Source organism: Cnephaeus nilssonii, assembly GCF_951640355.1.
Source record: "Cnephaeus nilssonii genome assembly, chromosome: 13".
NCBI lineage: Eukaryota > Metazoa > Chordata > Mammalia > Chiroptera > Vespertilionidae > Cnephaeus > Cnephaeus nilssonii.
In genome coordinates, this window is record NC_137084.1 from 21,809,172 (window position 1) to 21,834,086 (window position 24,915).

General features: G+C 36.5%; 1 protein-coding gene across 1 annotated transcript in view; it reads left to right on the forward strand.

The window, feature by feature from the left end:
* DCDC1 (doublecortin domain containing 1) overlaps window positions 1–24,915 on the forward strand; it is a gene marked incomplete at its 3' end in the record, with an annotated part of 318,067 nt that overhangs the window by 2,266 nt on the left and 290,886 nt on the right. Inside the window, exon 2 of the mRNA XM_079788060.1 lies at window positions 18,103–18,272. Within this exon, the coding sequence (XP_079644186.1) occupies window positions 18,103–18,272 (170 nt within the window). The remainder of the gene's footprint in view (window positions 1–18,102; window positions 18,273–24,915) is intronic.

Sequence of the window (24,915 nt, forward strand, 5' to 3'; positions counted from 1 at the left end):
ATAGCAAGGTAGAAGTACATTAAATGTTTGATTTCATGGTGATTGATCAAGTATTATACCTAAAAGTAGCTATAGCTACAGATGTAGCAGGGTTTTAAGACCCTTGGTTGTAGTTTTAGTAAAAAAAAAAATCACATTCTTATTTAGTCTGTCATTTTAGTACTTGCCTGTCCATAAACTAATGTGTTGATGACCACCACACATTAACACAGTTTTAATTTGAGATCATATTAGTAATATTGTGTTTTTAGTGGTGGATAACATTTGCAATAGCTACAGTATACTTCTGCTAATTTTTTTCTTATCCTAGAATTATATTTACCTGGCTCTTTTACTGGTTTCTTTGCCAACTAATTTTTTAAATGAAATTTATTGGGGTGACATTGGTTAATAGGATCATATAGGTTTCAGGTGTCGATTTCTATGATGCAAGATTTGTATATTGCACTGTGTATCCACTACCCAAAGTCAAATTGTCTTCCATCACCATATATTAGGTCTCCTTCACCCACATCCACCTTTACCTCCACCCCCTTCCCTCTGGCAACTACCACACTGCTGTTTGTGTCCACAAGTTTCAGTTTTATATCCCACATATGAATGAAATCATATGGTTCTTAGCTTTTTCTGACTGGCTCGTGTCACTTAGCATAATATTCTTAAGGTCCATCCATGTTGTCCCAATGGCAGTGTTTCATTTTTTTCTTATGGCTGAGTAGTTATTCCATTGTGTATGTGTACCACATATTTTCCAATCTTCTATCACTGGAAACTTTGATTGTCTCCATGCCTTGGTCACCATGAACAATGCTGCAATGAACATAGGGGTGCATATATCATTTCAAATATATGTTTTTCACGAATTTGCGTGTCATCCTTGCGCAGGGGCCATGCTAATCTTCTCTGTATCGTTCCAATTTTAGTATATGTGCTGCCAAAGCGAGCACTCAAATATATGTTTTTCAGTTTTCTGGGTACATACCCAGGAGAGGGATTGCTGGGTCATATGGTAACTCTATTCTTAAATTTTTTGAGGAATGGCCAGACTATTTTCCATAGTGGCTGTACCTGTCTACATTCCCACCAGCAGTGAATGAGGATTCACTTTTCTCCACAACTTCTCCTTCCCTTGTTATTACTTGACTTGTTGATAATAGTCATTCTAACAGGTGTGAGGTGGTATCTCATTTTAATTTTAATTTGCATTTCTCTAATTATTAAGGTTGAACATCTTTTCACATATCTGTATTCCATTTGCATGTCTTCTTGGGAGAGGTGTCTGTTCATGTCTTCTGCCCATATTTTAATTGGGTTGTTTGTTTATTTAGCCAACTCTTTTTTAATTCCCTTGATCTTATTTATCTCTGAATTTTTAGGATTTTTATATTACTGACCTAAGCTATATTTAAGTACCACAGAATAGTTTGGTTATATTCTAAAATTAAGTTATTGCCCCTAGAGCAATTTAGAATCTTAATGGGAAGATAGAATTAGCTAGTGATGAGATAAAACACACACACACACACACAAACAAACACACAATGATATAGTACATAATAGCTTTCATTCACTTATTCATTCAATAAATATTTATTGAGTGTTTCCTATGTGTCCCACACTCTGTTACAAAAGACACAAGACAGAGTTGGCTGTAGCCCTCTTAGAAGCTTAGAATTTATCAGTGTAGACAACAATTAAATAAAGAACGGAAATATCTGTGGAAAGTACTATGCCAAAGGAAATAAGAGGACTATGACAGTTAATAATTTACATGAATAGAATAAGCAGATTACTTGAATGATTGAAATTCTTGAATCAAAATTAGACTAATCCAGGAAGATGTATGGAAGTGTTAATTTAAATAATGTTTCAAGTGAGGGGAGAGATGAATGGCTAGAATTAGAGAAACTTATTTTTGGGAGGTGGCAAATTATCATAAAGCTTTAGACAGTATTGAGAATCTAATGAGCAATCGTGCCTTATCTTTCAGAAATGGTTTTTCATTTTTGCCTTTTTTGCTCCTTGCTGGTTGTCTTCATTTGATCTAGTCTCTCTTTCACCTTTTCAGCAATAATCATCTCTGAACATTCATTGCATTTGAGTAAGGCAATGCACTAAATATGAGAGTCAAAGAGGTAAATAGGTTTTGCTGTCACCCCTGTTGCTGTGTTTTTCTTTTTTTTTCTTCAGTTTTGTCAATGTTCTTTCAAGCTTGTTTCTGACCTCTTAAAGGTCTTTATCTTATCTGAGAATTTTGTTCCTGTCTTCCCAACTTCTTCACATCTGATGTTTTAATCTTTTCATGAATCTCTTAAAGATTCTGTATAAAATACATTTTCTGGGTTTTGTGTGTGTGTGAGTGTGTGTGTGTGTGTGTGTGTGTGTGTGTTTTGGTGGTTTTTGTTTAGTTTGTTTTTTTGTTTTTGTTTTTTTTTTTAGTAATACCATCTTATTATCTCCCCTATTCAGTTCTTTACCCCCTTTTTTTTTATTTGTTCTTATGACCACTGTGGCTTTTCTGTGAGCTTTCCAGTTACCTCAAAATTTGAAACTTTGTGATGGTCTCTTTGGACCATGTGGTGAAATGCATTTATATGCTATTTTTTTTTAGAAAGTATTCTTCCGATGTAGTTTTTTAAACCTGAATAATTTTTAAAAGTTTATATCATTTTTGTCATGTAATTGACTCATAGAAGGAAGGTTAATCTGAATGATCAAAAGGTGTTAATTTGTGGATTAAAATGTGTTAAATAGTTGATATGAAGTCTGTTTAAGTCAATTAGGGAGTATAATGAAGACGTTTCCAGAGTGTTATGGAACCTTTTGAGGTTAGCTTGGAATTCACTGGTACATATCACAGCACCAGGCAAAGCATGTCTTTGCATTTTGGTTTATAAATGTGTGTGTATTCCGATAGATATGAATAGGTATACATATTTAAAAGAAGTTTGAGTTTATTACTAAGATTATGTTTTTATAGGAAATAAATACATGATTTAATTCATCATTACCAAAATGAAAAACAAAGTAACAGTGTTATCTATGTTACTCTCATAATTCTTCTAAAATAAAATGCAATTGAACTATATAGCTAACAAAACATTTCTGGATTATGTTTGTTTATATGCTTATTTGTTTTTTAAACTAAATTCTTGTCATTATCATAGATTTTTAAAATACAGCCCTAAGTACCTCATATAGAATGGTAGCATTAATGAGACATGTAAAATATGGTGTAGATGTTTAAAGAAATTATTTGTCTTCCTCTTTAAAATTATTTTTAGTAATATTATGAAACATTTTAGTTTTGGTTAATATCTGCAAAAATTTCAAAGTAATAATGTCTTATGCAGAGTTTAAGGTTATGCTTAATTTCAATAGTTGAATATAATATTTGTATCACGATAGCATTATTTAAGATGAATGAAGCATTGCAACTTCAACAGTTCAAATACACAGAGATATGAGGGTAAATTTTAAAATATATTCTTCATTTAGCCTCAGGGTTACTATAGCACTATTTTTTACTTCTTGAGTCAGTTTACTAGTAATAAACACATTTAGCATTTCAGCTTCTTCTTGCAACCTTTCAATTTAATTATTTAGAGACTGATGAATAACAAATCTTATATGCTAAAGCTTTTTTTTGTAATGATGGATTAGATGCCAAAATAATGAAACCACACAGCTTAAAAAATATAGTGAAGAATAGATCTTCTCTGATGAATTTCCACAAAAATATTATTTTGAAAATATTTAAAGCAATTCATAGTATTACTTTTTAATCTACTGGAGATGCACCATAAGTATAGTCTTTCATAGCTCATTAGCAATTTCTTTAATGAGTTTTTTTGTATGATAGATAGTTAAAGAAACAGACAAATGACAGATTGTTTGCCTTTAATGATTTCCCTGTTTCAAGCCCATTACAAAGCAATTAGAAATCTGACAGCATTTTCACTCTGCATTACTGATCATCTAAAGTGATGAGGAATGAGAGGTGATGAATATTAATTGTATATTTTCATGTGATTATCATAAATTATTACCTTGTCTGATGTGCTGCAGGTGAACCAGGAGCATTAGAGAAAGACAGTAAGATATATTAATTTGAAAGACTCTATAATTTTTTATTGGTAGTATAAATCCTATTCTGCAATGCTAATCTTTATGAATGTTAATTTTATTTAGTTTCTACCTTCATTTAGGGAAACTTAAATACGTTTTCTTATTTCACTACAAGAAAATGAAAAATTATTCCATGGTACAATGTACATATATGTATTTAAGTTTGGAATTTTTAAATTCTATTTAGATCTCACATCTTAGGTTAAAGTTGAGTAATCCTGCAAAAGAAGAAGTAAGATAAAAGGAGGTTTAACCAGATGTAAAAGGAGATTTTTGTACGTCCTTTGTAACAATTCTTTTGATCTTAGTGCACAGTATACCTGTTTCCCAGTTTCTTGCTTTAGGTAGATGAGTCTAAGCCTGTTGTCATCAGGACTCAAGTGCTATTCTTACTTGGTTCCCAGCCTTGGACTTGACACTTGATAATAGTTTTCAGTACATGGAGAATTGGCAAACTTAAAGTATTTGAAGAGATTGAAAATATATTTGGTAAATTAACTTATATTTTGAAATCTCTTAATTATAGGTATTAGATGGGAATCAATACATATTTAATGAATTGAGTTGAATTTCATTGCACTAATGAGATTGTGTCTTGTTTCAGTTTGCTACAGTTTGCTCTGTGTTATACCATCTCTTACAGAGGTATGCCATCCTAGATCAATCTACATTTTTGAAGGCATAATCTATATGCTAGTGTAATTATCCTATGTAATAAAAGAGTAGTATGCAAATTGTCCCCTCAACCCAGAGTTCATCTGTGAGTTTGACCAGGAGGCGGGGCTGGCCAGGGGAAGGGAGGGAGTACCTGGCAACAGCCAGCAGCTGCTGGGGACGCTACCAGTGCATGAATTTTGTGCACTGAGCCTCTAGTAAATCAATAAAAATGGATTGTGTCTGGAAAGTTGTGGAGAGCCATCTAAAATTCTTTACATACTGTTTCAGGGAAAACTCAGATATTATAATGATAAAAGCAAATTATCAACAAAAAGGGTCAAGAATCTAGCAATTATCAATTCAGTTTAATAATATTGTTATTACTATAAAAATATGTCTTTATGTGTCATGACCACCTAAGATGTTATTTCACATGGACCTCCTTCATCTATAGAGCAGTTTCAACTAGCAGACTTTACAGAATCAGAATAGTGAGTTCCCATGCTCTCAATTCCTTTTATTTCTCCTCCTCTTCTCTTCCTAGTTTTAACATACCACCAATCAACATAGCTACTTGACTTTTGGGCAAAGCCTTCACTTTTTCCTTGAGTGAGATTGGTTTAGAAATCTTACATATTTTCCTGTGACAGAGAACTGCTACCCATAACTGAGTTCATGGGAACCTGGGCTGTCTGACCATGGCACTGTTGAAGAAGCCCCCCCTTTCTCTCTCAGATTTCTATCTAAAATGGGTTTTCATCTTGTCCAACAGAGCACCACTGAGTTGAAGCAAAAAGTAATTTAAGATCACTAGGGAAAAGAAAGGTCAACAAGTTGGACAGAAAACTAAGGAAACAAATGTTTTTAATTTCAGAGATCTCAGGGATATGATGTAATGGAGTAAAAACATAAAGAAGGCCAAGATTCCTGACTAGCCATCAATAAAGATATTGACTCAGTTCCGAAACAGGTCCTCAAGAGAGAGAGATGTGTCAACAGCCATTGGTTTAGCACTGAAGCCAGTTTTTAAATGCTTTTCTTCCCAAACCATTTTTTTTTCATATCCTGAATTGGGGTATAGAACAAAAAGGCTTACAACACTGAAATAGATTATACTGTTCACTTTTTACTTGATAATATGACCTATCATTCTATCAGAAAAGATACTACGCTCATCTGGCATATTTGGCTTTTCAAATACTATGTTGGTTCTTTTCCAGTATTTTATGAGCTTCTAGTTGTTACTAATTGATTGTTTAATTTGTTCGTGCATGTTCCCAGGTTAAACTAAGCTGTCTAATTACCCAACTCATTTTCCCCTTGTTTTAAAAGATGGGTATGTTTTTTTTTTTCCCTTTTGTAGTCTCCAGGGACATTTTCCCATTACTTTAAAATGGTGAAAGCAGAAGGAAATAGTTCCAGGGTTTGGAAGGGACCAGGAATAAAGATGATACTAGGTGTACCAGTTAATAATGCGGATTTTTTTCAATAGATGGAGTTACACATATGTTGATATATATGCGATTTGATATGTATGCTATTTTGTTGTATTGATAACAAGCTTCAAAACTTCATATGTCAAATTTTCTGAAGGTGTTAATATCATAGATATTTTCACGCTTAAAAATGTCGAATTTTGTGCCAAAAAAAGAGCATTTGCGGGAAGTTTTAATTCATTACTTTATTTTGAAGACACGTGCTGCGGAATACTTCGGGAAACTTATGGTGGTCATGCTCTATCTCAAGATACTTGTGGACACTGGTTTAAACGCTTTAAAAGTGATGATTTCAATGTGAAAGATAAAGAACATCCAGGTCAACCGAAAAAGTTTGAAGACCAACAATTACAAGCATTATTGGATGAAGATGCGTGTCAAACTCAAAAACAACCTGCAGAAAGATTAAATATTGCTCAGCAAACCATTTCCGATCATTTACAAGCAATGGGATAGATTTTAAAGGAAGGAAAATGGGTGCCACATCAACTGAACGAAAGACAAATGGAAAACCAAAAAGTCATCAGTAAAATGTTGCTTCAACAGCATGAAAGAAAGACTTTTTGCATCGATTTGTGACTGGCGATGAAAAGTGGATTTATTTTGAGAATTACAAATGCACAAAATCATGGGTTGATCCAGGTCAACCATCAACATGGACTGCAAGGCCAAATCGCGTCGGAAAGAAGACAATGCTCTGCATTTGGTGGGATCAGGAAGGTGTGGTGTTTTATGAGCTTCTAAAACCAGGTGTAACCATTAATACTGATTGCTACCGACAATAAATAATCAATTTGGATCATGGTTTGATCGTGAAAAGACTAGTATGTGCCAGAAGACACAGCAAAGTAATTTTGCTTCATGATGAGGCACCATCACACACTTCAAAACCAGTTAAAGACACGTTAAAAGATCTTGCCTGGGAAGTATTAACCCACCCGCTTTATTCACCAGACCTTGCTCCTTCAGATTACCACTTGTTCTGATCGATGGCACAAGCATTTTCTGAGCAGCACTTCAAAACATATGAAGAAGTGAAAAATTGGGTCTCTGAATGGTTTTCCTCAAAACAAGAAAAGTTCTATTGGGATGGTATCCACAAAGTTCCTGAAAGATGGGGAGATGTGTAGCTAGCGATGGACATTACTTTGAATAAAGCGCTTTTGAAGCTTCTCTTGAAATTATCGTGTTTTCTTTGATTACAAAATCCGCATTATTAACTGGTACACCTAGTATTCTTTTTTCCTTTTGCAGTAGTTACATCATTCATGTGACCTGTTCCATTCTATTTTGATAGTCATAAATATTTGACTAACACATTAGGTCATTCTTTGGAGTTCTTATAATTTAAATTTACTATCTCCCTCAGTGGAGTGGGGAACCAACCTTATTTCTCTTCAATGGAAGTGTAGGATCATGCACATGCTTGATGAGGATGTTCCTATTGCAGGCCAGTTCAGTCAGTCCTTAGCCATTACAGTGTATGGCTTCTTCATCAAGGTGAGGACATAAGGTGAGCCCTGGAGCACTCACTGTTTTTGTCACATCATATTTGTCACCCTGCCTAGTTGCTGATTTTTTTTATTTTTAATCAATTTGAGAAAGAGAGAGAGAGAGAGAGAGAGAGAGAGAAACATCGATTTGTTGTTCCACTTATTCATGCAATCATTGGTTGAGTCTTGTATGTGCCCTGACCAGGGATATAACCCACAACCTTAGTGTATCAGGATGATGCTCCAACCAAATGAACTACCCGGCCAGAGCTAGATGGTAATCTTTTAAAGGTTTTAAATTCTCATTCCACCTAATTGTTGTTATTGTAACACACTGGAAGTCCAAATTTATATAATCAGATTTGAAGGATTTGTTTCCCAATAATAGTTGAGCACCTTTCCTGTTCTATTTAGGTTGACTTACCCATACCATTCAATAGATTTCAAACTTCACGCCATGGCTTATGCTTCCCTTTCCAGCCTTATAAAATATATGTGAAGCCCTCTTAAGTTGTACGTATAAAATTCAGATTACTTGATCAATGTGTATTCTGTGTTTTCTAGGATACCTGTAAATAGGAAGATTGTATTTTAATAAAGGGAGCGGAGAAAGTACTCTTTGAATTCCACATTTAGCAAACTGGTACTATGATTTTTCAGATCATTTATTCAAATAGTAGCTTGTGGTTAGCATTAAATTTCTTGGGCTTCTTTGTGATTAAGAGGGCTTTCAGCTTTCCATGGTCAAGTGCTACATTCAATGCATGTGGATAATAAACTTTGCAAAATAAAAGGGATTTTAATGCTGGGGCGGGGGTGGTGGTGTTTATTCATTTTTACCCTCACTAAAGAACTTACCATTAAAGTAATATAGAATGAGAGAGTTTTTTTTTTTCTTTATTGATTAAGGTAAAGATAGAAACATCAATGATGAGAGAGAATAATTGATCAGCTGCCTCCTGCATGCCCCACACTGGGGGTTGAGCCTGCAACCTGGGCATGTGCCCTTGACTGGAATCGAATCTAGGACCCTTCAGTCTGCAGGCCAATGCTCTATCCACTGAGCCAAACAGGCTAAAATGAGAATTTTCTTTTTTTCCTGTCTTCATTTTGGAAAACTGACATAAAAACCTTAACATCTTTCATAGAGTATTTAAAACTTTTTTGAGCCTTTCCATTTCTATGGTGATCTTATTTTTTTTAAAACCTCACCCGAGGATATGTTTTTATTGATTTTAGAGAGAGATGAAGGAAAGGGAGAGAGAAAGAAACATCAATCAGTTGCATCCCAACACACAGACCAGGGATCCAACCCGCAACCTGGGTATGTGCCCTGACTGGGAATCGAACCCCCAACCTTTCAGTGCATGGGAGAACACTCCAGCCAACTGAGCCACACCGGCCAGGGTGCTAATATTTTATTTCTAAAGAGTTAGGTATTTCTCTTTCTCTAAAAGGGGAGCTAAAGCAGGAGTTGAGTAATCCTTGTAATGCATAAAATATGCATATTTATGAAAAAAGTGTATACAATTGAAAAATTACATGTATTTTTATGTTCCTATTTACTTGCTACTATGGCAACCACCTACTGCCTACTATTTATGTTGTCTAAGATTCAGAGCACCTTTTCAAAAAAATAAATATGCCAGAACCATGTATTATATATACTTTGGTGTTTAGAAAAATATTTATTCTAATGCACAGTTTTGAAGAAAAATAGCAATAAATAATGTAAACTTCAGCTTGACTTAGAAGGTATCTTTTCCTGTAGTATGTTTTTAAAATAAAAATAATTACATTTTTTATTTTCCTTGTTATAAAAACCAGAATAAAGAATAGAAAGAATGAATTTTTAAAACTCATGAGTCAATCTTGAAAGGTATCTCTCGATTTTTTCTGATTTTATAGACAATATTTTGATTCATAACAAATTTCAGAAAATATAAAACAAACAGGCAAAATACTTAATGCTAGCTACGTAAATCAGAAAAATGTAAATAGTTTGCATTTCTGTTTACAGATGGCTCTTTAACCATATATGAACAAAAGATTTATATTTTGTATTTAAAATGAAAGACAAGGTTGCTATTATTTTTCTTAGCTTAATTTTTAAAAATTGTTTTCTGACATGTGTAATACATAAATATAATTTCTTAATGTTAAACATTAGAATGGAAATCATGAAGCATAAAATCAGAGATGTTTCATGTCACATATTACCTGTTAAGAAAAACTGCAATGCAACATTTAAGTACAACAGAATAGTGAGCATATTGTCTCTGATACTTGTAAACAAGATGGAGCTACAGTTTCACAGTTTATGTTGACAGTATCATTGTGGAAAATGTAATTGTCAAATAAATTATAACATGTCCTAGTATTGAGATTATTCATAGTAATTTTAATTGCCTTTTTCAAGATAATTGGATATCTTCTTATAAGTATGTGGGAAAGGTGGCATTGGGCTAATTAGGTATTTTGAACTTGGTTATGTTTAAAATATTTAGAAGTTCAACATATATATTCTATATTGCAGGAATTTCTTTTTTTAATGAAATGATTTTATAAGTAATATTAAAATAATTTATAGTCCATAAAATCTCACAGATTATCCCCTGATATTTCTCCCTGAATGTTGATATGATTAAAAAATTAAACAATATTTTTGAAAAATTAAAATTTTGCTATCAGTTAGAGAATTATTCTAAAATTAGTAAGGTTAAGAATAATATTTTATTTTAGTGATGGGCGCTATTAGATGAGATTTCATATACTATTTCTGGTAGTTTTAGAAATTAGTACATTTCTAAAAAGCTATTCAATTTTGAAATACACTCATCAGCCTTAAAAGAATTCATATATTTTGATCTGGGAATTGAACTTCTGCAACTTTCTAAAGATCTCTTCAATTGTTTGTCAAAGGTGTATACAAGAACTGCTACCGGTGTGGAAACAGCTCTTTCGTGGAGCTGCCACAATAGCACTTTGGGGACCCACACCTAGGAGGATTAGGTGCCTTATTAAGATTTAATGGAGCTGGAGCAAAACACAAAGGACTGTCTCTAGGTTCCTGGTGTCTCATTGGCGACCAGGTGGCTTAGCTCATCTGCCGTGGAATAAGTCCTGGGCCTGGTGAGCCTGAGTGCCCATCAGGAGGGTCAAGATCCAAAACTTAAAAGCTCTGGTAGTCCAGCATAGTCTCTGCTCCCAGCTGTGCTTCGGCTGGAGCTGCACTGCTCCACCCAGGCCTGTGGAATGGCCTGTGGAGTGACGCTTGGACCCACAGGGCTGCTATGGAGAGAGAACACAAAACACAAATGCTTTGTTAGGCTTTCATTACCTTGCACTTGGGAAGGGGTAAGCTGCTTTCTTTCAAACTAACCCATCTCTTTCCTGGCTTGTGCTGGGCTTGTGCTGGGCTCTCCCCTATCCAAGCCAATCCTTTTCCCAGTCTAGATTTCTCTCCTTATGGTCCCCATCTTGGCTCCTACTGCTCAAGTGCCTAGTCAGGGAATTTTCCTTATCCCTCCTAAAGGCCAGTTATGCACCCCCTGTACCCTCCGTTGGAAAGTTGATCATCCGGGGAGTGGGGATACATCCCCTATGGCAGAGGATGTGGCTTTCCTTTAGGGTGTCTGAAGCCATAACTTACAGACTCAATCAGGCTCTTCCAGTCTAGCTACCTTCTCTTTTGTTAACTCCTAGCTGCCTACCCTAACGGTACTCCAGCTTTATTCACATTTAGAAACATTTGAAACATTTAGAACAACTAGCTAGGATGTTAAAAAACAAGTAATAAAAAATATGTTCTCAACAAATATTTAATAACATAAGGATATTATCATTAAGTGAACACAGCTGTATATAAGCTATAAACTTAATATGGTCACACTTTCATTTAAAGAAAAGACTATATTTCTATAAAATCATAGGTGAAAGTCTGAAACACATATTCACAAATTATAATAGTGGCTAACTCCAAGGATAGGAGATTATAAGGATTTTTTTATGCTTGTTTTTTTCTAATCTTACTATAGGCATTTCCATAATAACTCCAGTTATCATCATTCAAATTGGTTTTAATAAGACTAATTAAACTTATTTTTACATTGATTATATTGAAAATTCAGCTAGTGGAGGAATCATATTGTCTTGTTCAACATTTGAATCCAAACAACATGTCTTTTTTAAGTCTGGAAATAATTGAAGATAAATATTTGATAAATAGATAGATGATAGTGAGGAGACAAAAGGAAGCTAGGTAGTCAGGAATTGGGACCATAGGGGTGGAGAGGAAGTAGAACCTGGACATCAGCTAGTCAGAATTACTAAGGCAACCCAACTGGGCAGGGAAGGAAGGGTGCGGGGGAGACATGGGCTTTAAAATGTCTGAATGCTGCTAAGGCAGGTAGCTTGAGATAAACAATCACAAGACAGTGAGTCATATAACCAATCCCAAGAACGTTATTATGGCAGAATTTTTTGAAAGGACTAATCAGGGCTAGCAAGGCATGTATCTACCCCTAAATTTAAAAGCACATGCTCTCGCTCTCTTTCTCTCTCATTCTCTCCCTGGAGCACTAGATTCTTAGGTTGATGGCAGGAGACATGCTCCCCTGCACCCACGGGAGGTACAAAGTCAGCCACTCCCTGTGGCCACCGAGCAGGAGCTACAGAGAGATCTGCAGATTCCTTCTCTTTGTATTGGGTTTGGAAGTGCCCAGATGAGGCTCAGCTGTGAAGCAAGGCAGGCTGGTACTGGTGCTGGGTCTTGGGCCTTTTATTGATAGGTTTGGGGCTCCCTGACCCAGCTACAGCTTGTTTGAGAGATTTTAGCCTGAGTAAGGACAAGCCATTCATACACAAAAGCTGCAGTGCACAGCTTGAGTGGGGTTGTAAATTGGATGCGGCTGGTTCTTAAGGAATCACAGGGCAGAACAAGCAGAAATGGCTGCCAGTGAGCCCTGCGACTGGGGAGGTTCCAGCATAGGAATAATGATCCCTGCGAGCACCTCCATCTGGAAGAAAGTTGCCCCTGAGTTCCTGCCCGATGCCAGACAATCCAATTCCTCCATGTATGTGTCTGTGTTCCCCAGAGCCTTGCCCTGGTGCTGGAGCTCAGAGGAAGTGGGACCTTGTAAGTTCAGTTCATGGTGCCGGCCTTTTAAGAGGAACAGCTGAGTGTCCAGCAGCCTCTGTGTCACTGAGCCCCAATCTGTGTTGGTTTTTACAGCCTTTAAGTTTTACTGCCTGTAGGGACTTCTTTCCCCAGCTCTGGGACCCTGGGCTGGGGGTCTGGTGTGGGGCTGGAACCCCTTGCTTCTCCTCTGGCAGCCTCTGCAGAGATGATCCCCTTTCCCGATTAAAAAATTAAAAAAGCAACCCATGTGGGTGCCGGACCAGCCCGTTCTGCGCCTCCATACCTCCTACCAGTCTCAGTGTGCTTCCTTCTTTACTTCTCTAGTTGTAGGACTTCCATTCAGCCAGCTTTCCAGCAGTTCTGGATGATTGTTGCTCTGTATTTTAGTTGTAAATTTGATGTGGTTGTGGTGGTGGTGAGTACAGGCATTTGCCTATGCCACCATCTCCCTTTCTCAGGTATATGTATTGTAAAAATCTTTATCACTGAAATTTCAACAGGAAAAATAAAACATTAACAAGTTCTTCAATAGTTGGAAATTTTACATTCTTTCCTTTTTAAACTTATATTTCTACATTTCTCCATTGAATTGTATATTTTATGCTTGAAAGTCTTGTATAGGCCATTCTATCATACAGTAACTATAAATTTTTAAATGCCTTGTGACCATAAGGTTGTAAGTATTGAAAATTTTCCTCAGGATTGAATTTTTATTATAATTGTTTTAGTACACAGTTATTCAAAGCAGCATGAATATATTATCATTTTTTTGATATTCATTAACCAGTTACCAAGTACCAAGTAAAATTTATTGTAAATGTATATGTTAATGGTATAGCTTGATGGGGACACTTAAAGTTTTCTCTCTGTTATAAACTGACAGAATAGAGATTTTACAAGGGCAAACTCCAGTTGGGACAGGCAGCTTCTTGGACAGATGCATTTTAGGAAAGGATATACATATATATAGCAAGGATCTGGAAATTGACTTGCTTTAAACTGTCCACATGTACATGCCCCTTGGAAAGTCTCCAGGTCCTGGTTGTTATTGGTACTTAGTGCCCCAATTTGAAGTCTATCAAGCCCCTCTTTTTCAATAGCTGACACCTGGTACCTACTGTGTGCTTAGCACATCAACTTTATGAAGGAGCTACTCTTGTTAACCCCTTTATATAGATGAAGAAACTAATGCACAAAGAGACTATGTGACTTGTCCAAGTGTCACAGCTAATAAGTGGGTAGGGACATGGTGGCTTCAGAGTCCAGGCTCCTAACCACTGTGTACTTGAATGCCTTTTTTAAAAAAAGGGTGAAAGAGCAGATCAAGGCCTGGCCAAGAGAGGAGAGCTTATCTTCATGTGAATTATTAAGAGAAGGAAGTAAAGAAAAACACTTTTCCACTGTGGTAGTGAATAGACTATGCATGGGTTAATAAAGCACCATGCAGTGCCTTTTTCTGTACTCTACTAGAGTATCATATTATTTAGTGTCAGTCAAATTAACACTTTTTATTTCTTTAATTTCTATTTAAAAGTAGTTCTCATTTAATTAGTAATGTGCAGGAATAGTATCTGAAAACCTATTGTATTCTGCTTAACCTGTTAACAGGTTCTGCTTTTAGTGAAGATGACACTGTTTTTATGGTAATAGTATAGAAGAAATATTGCAATTAATTATGGTAATGATTTCACACTTATGTAGCTCGTTTCATCTAAATGCATACCGAAACTATTTTACATAAAAAAATAAAACAAAACCCAAAAAACTATACCCATCACTAAAATGATTACCACCTTCAGTGACGATTAGGATTGCTATCATGCATAAGTAAAAATTAAAACTATTGCTCTATATCAAGAGATATTTTTGAATAGTTCCGAGCAAATTTTATTTTTGGATTTTAAATAATTGGATTCTATAATAAACACACCAGGACATTCAAGGGATTCTGTACTTCAAGGTGATTTACTTTCTAATCATATAATTTTGCCTTGCTATACACAGCTGGATTTTTCACTTATAAGCATTCCCCAATTAGGAAGAACGTGACCTATGAAAGATTTGAACAGGCAGTGGTTGTTATGGAAGCCTGAGAAGAGAACCTCAGACCTCCTATTGTGAAAAGCTTGAATGGGGAGGGAGAGTGTGAAGGCCAACAGCCCTATGGTCTCCAGTTGGAATACCAGAACAGTGCTGGGTAGATAAAAGTACTTCTCTTATTAAACGATGTAGAAAGAACTTATCTATTAAACTTGTCTTATCTTGATATAGATTCAGATTTATCTAACATTTTTTCAATATCTACCATGTGCCAAGCACTGTACCAAATGCTTTCACGTTCACTATTTTATTTAATCCTCATAAACATGAGGATAACCAAATTTTACAAATGAAAGAACTGAAGCTCAGAAAGGTTATAATACCCAAGGTTAAGTAACTAGTAAGTGGCAGAGAAAGACATTTTTTCTTACGTGCTATAGGTCTGTAAGCCTCCATTATCCATGTGCGTATAAATTATAGTTCTTTAGCAGCAAGTCTAGCATCATAGTCTTTGGGCTCCCAGTGTCTTGTAAGTGATCTAAGAACTGTAGGAGTTAATCACAGTTAAAAAGGGAAATCCTCCAGATGCCCGCTCCCAAATGAAGAAGAGCCCTGGCAGTGGTCGGTGTGTCTGTTGATGCTGCTGGTGGTGTTCGTGTTGCTAGGGTTGCTATAGGTTCTTGATGACCCACATCATCACTGATAATCTCTTTGCATCCATCATCTGACTGGCTCTATGGGTCTGTGCTTAAGGAAGGTCTTTATGGCTCAGTTCTTAGCTCCTCTTTATAGGCTGACATGATCTTTGAAAGGGGAATATTAGGGTTCTACACGGAAACAGAATATAACAGGAGAGAAAATGGGAGAGAGACTGGTTTACTTTAAGGTATTGGCTCATTTGATTGTGGAATCTTGGTAAGCCCCAAATTACTGAACTCTCATTAAATTTAGATTCCTAGTGTTCATCCTATTTCCTTGCTCCAAGCCAATACCATATATTTTAGATTCTTGAAAGCAACGTAGTTCAAGGGATATCAGGAGTTTCCAGATTAAGTTTGACTGCACACAACAAAGATCCAAATTAATGTTTTGAATAAGCCACAAGTTGATTTCATGTAAAAGTCTGAAGGCAGGTAGTCCAGGGTTCATGTGGTGCTCTGTGTTGTTAGAGATTCAGACTCCTTCTGTCCTCCTTGGGACATGGCTTTCATTCCCAGCATCATATCAAAGTTAAAGATGACCATCTAGTGCCCACCTTCATGTCTTCATTCTAGGTAGCAGAAATGAGGGAAAAGAAAAGCAAACTCTTTGCATGGATCATGTCCACTAATATTTCATTGGCCAGACTTGTTCATATGCCCCTACCTGGCTGCAAGGAAGACCAGAAAATAGTCTTTATTTTGGGCAGCCAGATATGCCTCAGTTAAAAATCAGGGATTCCAGTATCATAGAAGAAGAAAGGAATGGATATTGGCAAACAGTTGGCAGTTTCTACCATAAAGAATTTATACAAATATTAGAAGATGTTAATATATGGACAAATCAGGACATTGAAATGCAGTTATTTTGATATATTTGATGTGTTCTTAACAAAGCAGCGAAAATTTTCTTTTTAAAAACATTTTATGTTTCTCTCCTGCTCCGAACATGCCATGGGCTCTCTAATTCACTCAAAATTCTAACAGTGTCCGGCAAGGACTCATGTTATCTCTACCCCCTCCGTGGCCTTTCTGCCCTCATCCCAACTACATTCCCTCTTATTCATCCATTCTCCCTACTCCTCACACCTGCAGGATATACCCACCTTAGGGCCTTCTCACTCCTGGATATTGTAAGGCTAACTCCTTACCTTTTTTGTGACTTTGTGTAGATATCACCACCTCAATTAGGCCTGTACTGACAAACCTATTTAAAAATTGCAATTCCCTCCATTTCCATACTCCCAGCCTACCTTCCTTGACCAATTTTTTTTCTGTAGCATTTATCACCTAATATCTTAACAATTTACTTATTTCTTGTATCTATTACTTATCATCTGCCTACCCTAGAATGTAAGTTCCAAAATGGTACTTTTTTTTTCTTTGTTCACTAAAAAATTCTAAGTGCCTGAACAAGCCAACTACATTGTAGGTGCTCAATAAATGATCTGTGGATGAATGAATGCTTTTATCTCAGAATAGCGGTTAAAAGGTAGAAGTATATTTTTTACTACCTTACAGTTATTTCTTTCCCTTAGTAGTGGTACGTCATGTAACTTGGGGACTCCAGAGATGAGATTTTGTAGCCATGTTTATCAGCATTGTGAGTGGCTGATTATACCTTGGAAAGGAACCTATAACATTCTTTGATATCATTTCTTATGGGCATATTGTTTTGGTCTTAAGAAATTTTAGGTTGTCTGTGGTATGTGTTACTTAAGATTTCTAGGCTGCAAATAAGAGAATCCCAGCCTCTAGCTTAAGAAAAAAAATTTTGGCTTACATACACAGTAAACTCAAGAGATGTGGTTTTTCAGGGATTTAAATGTTGTCATCAGGAATCTCTCTCACTTTTTAATCTCTCTCCATTTCTCACTTTTGCTTTCATCTGCTTTGGCTTCATATATTGTTCTTAAGGCTAGCATTCCAAGAGAACAGAGCACTACTTTGTTTTCTTCATGGAGACTCTGAGGTAGCAATTGCTGTGTCTGGAGAAGGCACTTTGGCTAGCCTTGGACACACTTACTTCTCTGCCTGGGAAGCAAAGCTCCATAATATACAGTTCCATGAGAATCAGGAGGAAGCTAGCTTTCAAAGAGGAAAGGATGCAGACAGACCCAAAAAATGTGTTGTACTGCACTTTTCAGCAACATATTCCTCGTGTTAAGTTTGTTTGTATAATAAGCGATTTTCTAACAAACAAAAATTAAAATACTTTGCAACCAATTACCATATTTTTCTTAAGTAGGATTATACCAAATGACTTAGATCTATAATTTTGTCTTTCTTGGGTTCTCATCTCTGTTCATTTCTAACAAGTTTTCACATTTAGCAACTGTTGCATAGTCTAGAACATAATGAGAAGTAGATTGTGATTAATGCCCAGCCTCAATTTATAACCCCGGAGGATTTTACATTTTACATTGAATAACATTCTTCCTTATTCTTAGCCGAAAGTGGCAAAAATAGAAACAGAAGATCACAGAGCAGCACTTTCTCATTCTTCTTCATCATCCTTGACTAAAGCCATGAAGGAATCGCAGCAAAGCAACTCTGAAGGCACTTTCAATGGGGATACCATTCACTCAATTGACAAATATAGTTCAAATCATTTACCAAGGTAAGAATATTATTTCAGCAGCTTAAGCTGAATTCTGAAGGGGATTTAAAAGTACTTCTAGAGTGTTGTCTTTGTAAATGCTCAAGATTTAGGGGAGATTATGATGTCAATAATAAGTTAGAGATGTGATGGACTATGAAGATTTGTTGCCTGGGTTAGAGTCCTTCAAGTTTTTTCTGTTTTATGGGAAGTAAAAGATAGCTGATGCAATTAACACATATTATCATAGGAGTCTGACTAGGACAGGTAGTACAATGATAATAACAATAATGGCAGGGAAGATAAGATTTACTATGTGCTAGTTAAGTTGAATTATACCTATTTAGTTCTCAAAACAACCCTGGGAGGAATGTAAGACAGATAATATTTTAAACATCTCCATTTTACCTGTGAGGAAACAAAAGACCTAGAGAAGTTAGTTAACTTAGCTAAGATTACACAGCTGGTAAGTAGAGAAGGTACTTCTCTACTTGAATCCATACTGATCTACGTCCACAGCCAGAGCTCTTAACTGTTACTGTATATTCTACCACACTTCCTGGAAATAAAAAGCAGAGGAGACAAAAGTATTTTTCCTTTGTTTTTCTCTATTAGAAAGTGAGAGAGCAAAAAAGTGTCTGTCAGGTATTGATAAACTATTGGTTGGCTAACTGTGATGAAATAGTCTTTATGTTAAATGGAAAATGTGAACTATAAGAGCATTAAAGAAAATGTTCATAAATTAAGATTATGTTAATCTTATAGAAATGCTAGATCGTATGTGTATCTTGGAATGGTTTGATAGTTTTTGTGTTTTGTCATTAAGTTTAGATGAAAATGAAATCTAAACTTTCAGCTAATTTTGTTTTGCCTTATTTCTCGGAGCTGTGAGGAATATTTGCAGTATATGAGATTATTTACACAGTGCTTCTACTTCTTTGTCTGAATCCAAACTTCTTTTCTGTCACTATTGCCTGTTACCTAGAAAGTGAAGTAACTAACTCTCTTCTCAGTAATCGAATGGAAAGCCAAGGACAAGGCCCAAAGGTCTTTTTTTAATAAAAAAGAAAATAATGAATTTCAACCTGAAAAGAGTCAAGTTCATAAAGGCTAATGGTAATCTAAGATCTGTTTGTACTAATATGATTATCAGAGAGAGGCAATTTTCTCTATGAGTAAAGACATTTTCCAAATTGCTGTCAAAACTTTTCTTGCCTCATCTTTTTTTAAAATATATATTTCTTATTGATTTCAGAGAGGAAGAGAGAGGAGAGAGGTAGAAACATCAATGATGAGAATCATTGATCGGCTGCCTCCTGCATGACCCACACTAGGGATTAAGCCTGCAAACTGGGCATGTACCCTGATGGGGAATCAACTGTGACCACCTGGTTCATAGGTCAACGTTCAACCACTGAGTCACACCAGCCAGGCTCTTGTCTCATTTTGTTTTCTTTGCCACCTCACTTTCACCATCTTTGTGATATTTTCATGAGAAATAATTATTAAAATATAGTCAATTTGTTGTCCCTTTACTTATATCACAGAGATTGTGCTTTTCTTCACTAATTAACACATTGTACAATTGATAAAATATGCCCACATATATTAAATTCATTCATTGCAACCATACAGTAATCAGTCACTTTACTTTCATGTTATTATCTGATGCTATTAATTTACTCTTTATTATATTTACACTACAGGCCCGGTGCATGAAATTTGTGCATGGGGGTGGGGGGTGTCCCTCAGCCCAGCCTGCATCCTCTCCAATCTGGGATCCCTCTCACAATCCAGGACTGCTGGCTCCCAACTGCTCACCTGCCTGTCTTCCTGATTGCCCCTAACCACTCCCCTGCCAGCCTGATTGATGCCTAACTGCTCCCCTGTCAGCCTGTTTGCCCCTAACTGCCCTCCCCTGCAGGCCTGGTCCCCCCCAACTGCTCTCCCCTGCAGGCCTGGGTCCCCCCCAACAGCCCTTCCCTGCAGGCCCGGTCACCCCCAACTGCCCTTCCCTGCAGGCCCGGTCGCCCCCAACTTCCCTCCTCTGCCGGCCTGGTCACTCCTAACTGCCCTCCCCTACCTACCTGATCACCCTCAACTGCCCTCCTTTGCAGGCCTGGTCCCTTCCAACTGCCCTCCCCTGCTGGCCATCTTGTGGTGGCCATCTTGTATCCACATGGGGGCAGCCATCTTTGACCACATGGGGGCAGCCATCTTGTGTGTTGGAGTGATGGTCAATTTGCATATTACTCTTTTATTACATAGGATAGAGGCCTGGTGCATGGGTGGGGGCCAGCTGGTTTGCCCTGATGGGTGTCCTGGATCAGGGTGGGGGTTCCCTTGGGGTGTGTGGTGGCCTGGGCAAGGGGCCTGTGGTTGTTTGCAGGCCATCCACGCCTCCCAGTGACCCAAGTGGAGGCCCTGGTATCTGGGATTTATTTATCTTCTATAATTGAAACTTTGTAGCCTTGAGCAGAGGCCAGGGCAGACCAGGGCGGGTGGGAAGCTTGGCTTCCTCCATCACCGGGGGCACCCCAAGCCTCTTGCTCTCTCCAGCTCCATGGCTGCTGCCATTTTTGTTGAAATTTATTTATCTTCTATAAATGAAACTTTGTAACCTTGAGCAGAGGCCAGGGCTGGCCAGGGCGGGCAGGAAGCTTGGCTTCCTTCATCGCCGGGGGCAACCCAAGCTTCGTGCTTGCTCCAGCTCCATGGCTGCCACCATATTTGTTGGGTTAATTTGCATACTCGCTCCTGATTGGCTGGTGGGCGTGGCTTGTGGGCATAGCAGAGGTACGGTCAATTTGCATGTTTCTCTTTTATTAGATAGGATCATCCACTCTTCTCTTTCTTGTATTCTTCCATTGTTTTTCCTCTATCACTCTCTGCTCATTTATTTGTAACATAGTGAAAACTGCTGTGCCAAGATCCCTCCCCCCAAAAACTAACTCCAACACAATGAGTTTGACATACTGTGCCAAAGGTCCGATCTTGCCATTTCCTGACTTACCACTAAGAGGTCGGATGACTGGACAAGTCTAGCCTCATACCTGTGGCAACTTTCAGGAAAGCAGCACAATAGGAAACTTTTCCTAACCAGCTGTAGTATTAATGTATCCCAGGTGACACAAATGGAATATATTATCAGTCATTATTGGTCACAGGTATCTAGGGATAATTGTGCCATATTTATAGAAAATGTCTTCAAATGATGTGTGGAAGATTTTCAAATAAAATAGCATTTTAAAATTAAGATAATGGCCTGGTTGGTGTGGTTCAGTGTTTGAGCATCGACCTATGAACCAGGAGGTCACAGTTTGATTCCAGTCAGGGCACATACCCAGGTTTTGGGCTCAATCCCTAGTAGGGGGCATGCAGGAGGCAGCCGATCAATGATTCTCTCTTGTCATTGATGTTTCTATCTCTCTTCCCCTCTCCCTTCCACTCTGAAATCAATACAAATATATGAAAAAATAAATTAAATAAAGAGAATGTTATAAAAAACATCTCTATCTCACATATAAAATATTTTGTTTTAATGATTTTTAGCTGATGATCATGCAATTTCATAGATTTTTATCCATTACATCCTATTTTTAAAAATATATATTGTATTGATTTCAGACAGGAAGGGAGAGTGAGAGAGATAGAAACATCAATGATGAGAGAGAATCATTGGTCAGCTGCCTCCTGCATGTCCCACAGTGGGGATCCAGCCCACAACCTGGTCAGGGTCAAACTGTGACCTCCTGGTTCATAAGTCGATGATAAACCACTGAGCAACGCTGGCCGGGCTCATTACATCCTTTTACTAGTAATCTTGCTTCCAATGAGACTAACTGTGCCTAATTCATTCACTCACTTTATATGTCATTTTAGTTATTCTGGTTATTTTTAATTGAAATGGGTCTTAGAGTCTTTTTTAAAATATAAACACTTGGTTATATCGCCTAATTTCAGTATTCCAACGATGAGCTGTCAGGTGTTTCCATGGAATGGACAGCAGAAAGAAATAAAGGGGGACAGCAATAGTGAATGAAGCAAGGCAGCACCTCCACTGTGTTCAGCCCCCATTACCCAACCAATTACGCTTTTTTAGATTTTACAGATCTAAACATTCACACATTATTTCCTTTAAAAATGTCAAAAGACTAATTGTTTCTTTTTGAAAATTTTAATTTCCTCTGGAAAAGTGATATATAATATCTATAAACCTCCCCCAGTTTTAGATTTCAAATATACCTTATTTTTATTCCATTGCACTTTTGCACACAGAGATGTATTTTTTTTTTCCTGTGGGTGGGCTGATTTATATCCTGACATATCAATTGGGATACCCCTACCAACATTTCTAGGCCAAACTAGAATTATAGTTTCTTCTAGTGTTGAAAATAAAATGTGTGTGAATTATTCACTTTTATTATTAACTTTCTATGATGTTTAAAATACATTTTATCTAACAGTTGTAGAATGTTATTTATATCTTTAGAGGTTATTAATTTCATCAAGTTTGGGAAAGGGTAGGATGAAGTTTAATGAAATCTCTGTGCTTTATGTTCTCCAGAGATTTTATACAAGTTTCCGTTCATCACACATATGTGGGGTTATTTCTCTTATTGATTGTATTCCAGTATTTTAAGATGATGCTTTGTTCTTAAATGTACTTAGGGTCATTTTTCTTTATGTTTACATTTTCTTATTTGTATTTATTTCAATTAGAGAGTTTAATTATCATTAGAATGGTAATAGGATAAAGATAAGTTTTTAAAATAACAGTATTAAAAAATAACTCTTTAGGAAGGTTTAAATGCTATAAAAATATAAAGCGAGAAATATATGCTTGTCAAATATACAGTATAAATAAATAATTTAGATGAAAATGGTTGACTACATTTAACAAAGAGACTACCAAATAATGACGGGCTAAAGAGTGGTTGTTAGATTTGATGTACTTCATTGTATATTGTAAGTAATTGCTATCCATAAAAATTCTATGGCTTCTGTATAAGAAAAAGAGACACTTTGACAGGCAACACTGGTATGAAGCGACAGCAAGTACAAATCCTTGGCAACTGTCATTATCCTGCTGTTGCATTCACATCCAAACTGTGTGATAACTTAGAGCTGCATGGTTGTTATTGAGCCATGTTCTGTCAAAGTAGCCACACTTTCTACTGATGAATAGAATTATTAGCCCCATGCAGATTACTGTCATAGAAATGTAAACTCACCAAAGATGCTTTCTGCTTCAGAAAGGAAGAAAATTAACAAAATTCTATGTCATTTTATGTTTATTCTGACATTTCCGGTGAGATATTTCTTATTAAGTAAGGTAGAATTTTTAGAAAATACCATATTAGTTTATATTTTAACTCATTATAAAAGTATTCAAAATTTGTAGATTTTGAATAAAGCTAAAAGTAAAGCAACCATGATTAGAAAGTTGATTGTGTAAGTTAGGCTACTATTAGAAAGTAATAGGAAACTGAAACTGACTATTAAAATGAGGAATAGTCATTATCTCACATAACAGGAACTTCAGAGGCAGGGCAATTCTAGGGTTAAGTTCAGTGGTTCGGCATGTTATCAAAGAGCATGGCCCTTTGTAACTTTCCCACTGCCATCCTCAGAATATTGGTTAGATCATTGGTTTTGATTCTTCCTACTCACAAGATAGCTCATCACAGGTTCACGCAACAATGTCCAATAAGAAGATCAATGTTTGATCATTTACATCTCTTTTTCATTATGGCAAAAAACAAAACAAAACAAACTCCCCAGAAGACTTCTCGCATGTCCCATTGGCCAAAATGGAATCAGAAGTTGATTACATAGCCTGCAAGGGAAATGAAGTTACCATCATTAGTGTTAGACCATTAAGGATTCCTCCCCTGGAGCTGATCAGGGGGTACTTTCCATGAGCATGTAAAGAGGTTGAATACTCAAATGTAGTTGACTGTTTTCATCTAAGGAAATTCAGGGAAATGACTGAGATAAAATGAGCATAACTCTTGGCTTGAGCTTTAGCATATTTTATTTCATAAATTGTGTTTGTTTCTTATCAGTTGCATTTTTACACTATGGCATAATTATCAAAGAATAATTCCTGCATATCAATCTGGTTGAGTTCCTGTGGAAGTGAAAAATATGTAAAACAAGGATCTTATTCTTGCAGAATGGGATATGAAATCATCTGAAATCACAAAGCAAACATATCAGTATGCCAATCAGTATATCAGTTCATACACAGGACTTGGGCAGAATGATTTAGAATAAGGATTGACGAGGTCTGGTGGGGTTAACTCCTTTTATGTGTCTTATCAACTTGAACAGTTTTGTTAAATCCTTCTCTATACCCCTAACCCCTGATTTTTTCCCTTATAGAACCAGGACTTTTCCTTCACAGTAATTATAAATTTATATGTGTGACCATTTGTTTAACATTTATCTCTTCTACTAGACAATTATGAAAGAGGTTTCTAGAAAACATAAGCACTGAGTTCAGGTTAACATTTATTAAATATTTACTTTACTGAAAGATGTACAATAATGGGTACAGATCTGTTGAGTGAACACCATTGGCAATAAAGCATACAGATAAGAACTATGGAAGGCAATGAGGTGCAGTTATAGCTGAGGGATATTACAGGGAGCAACGAGC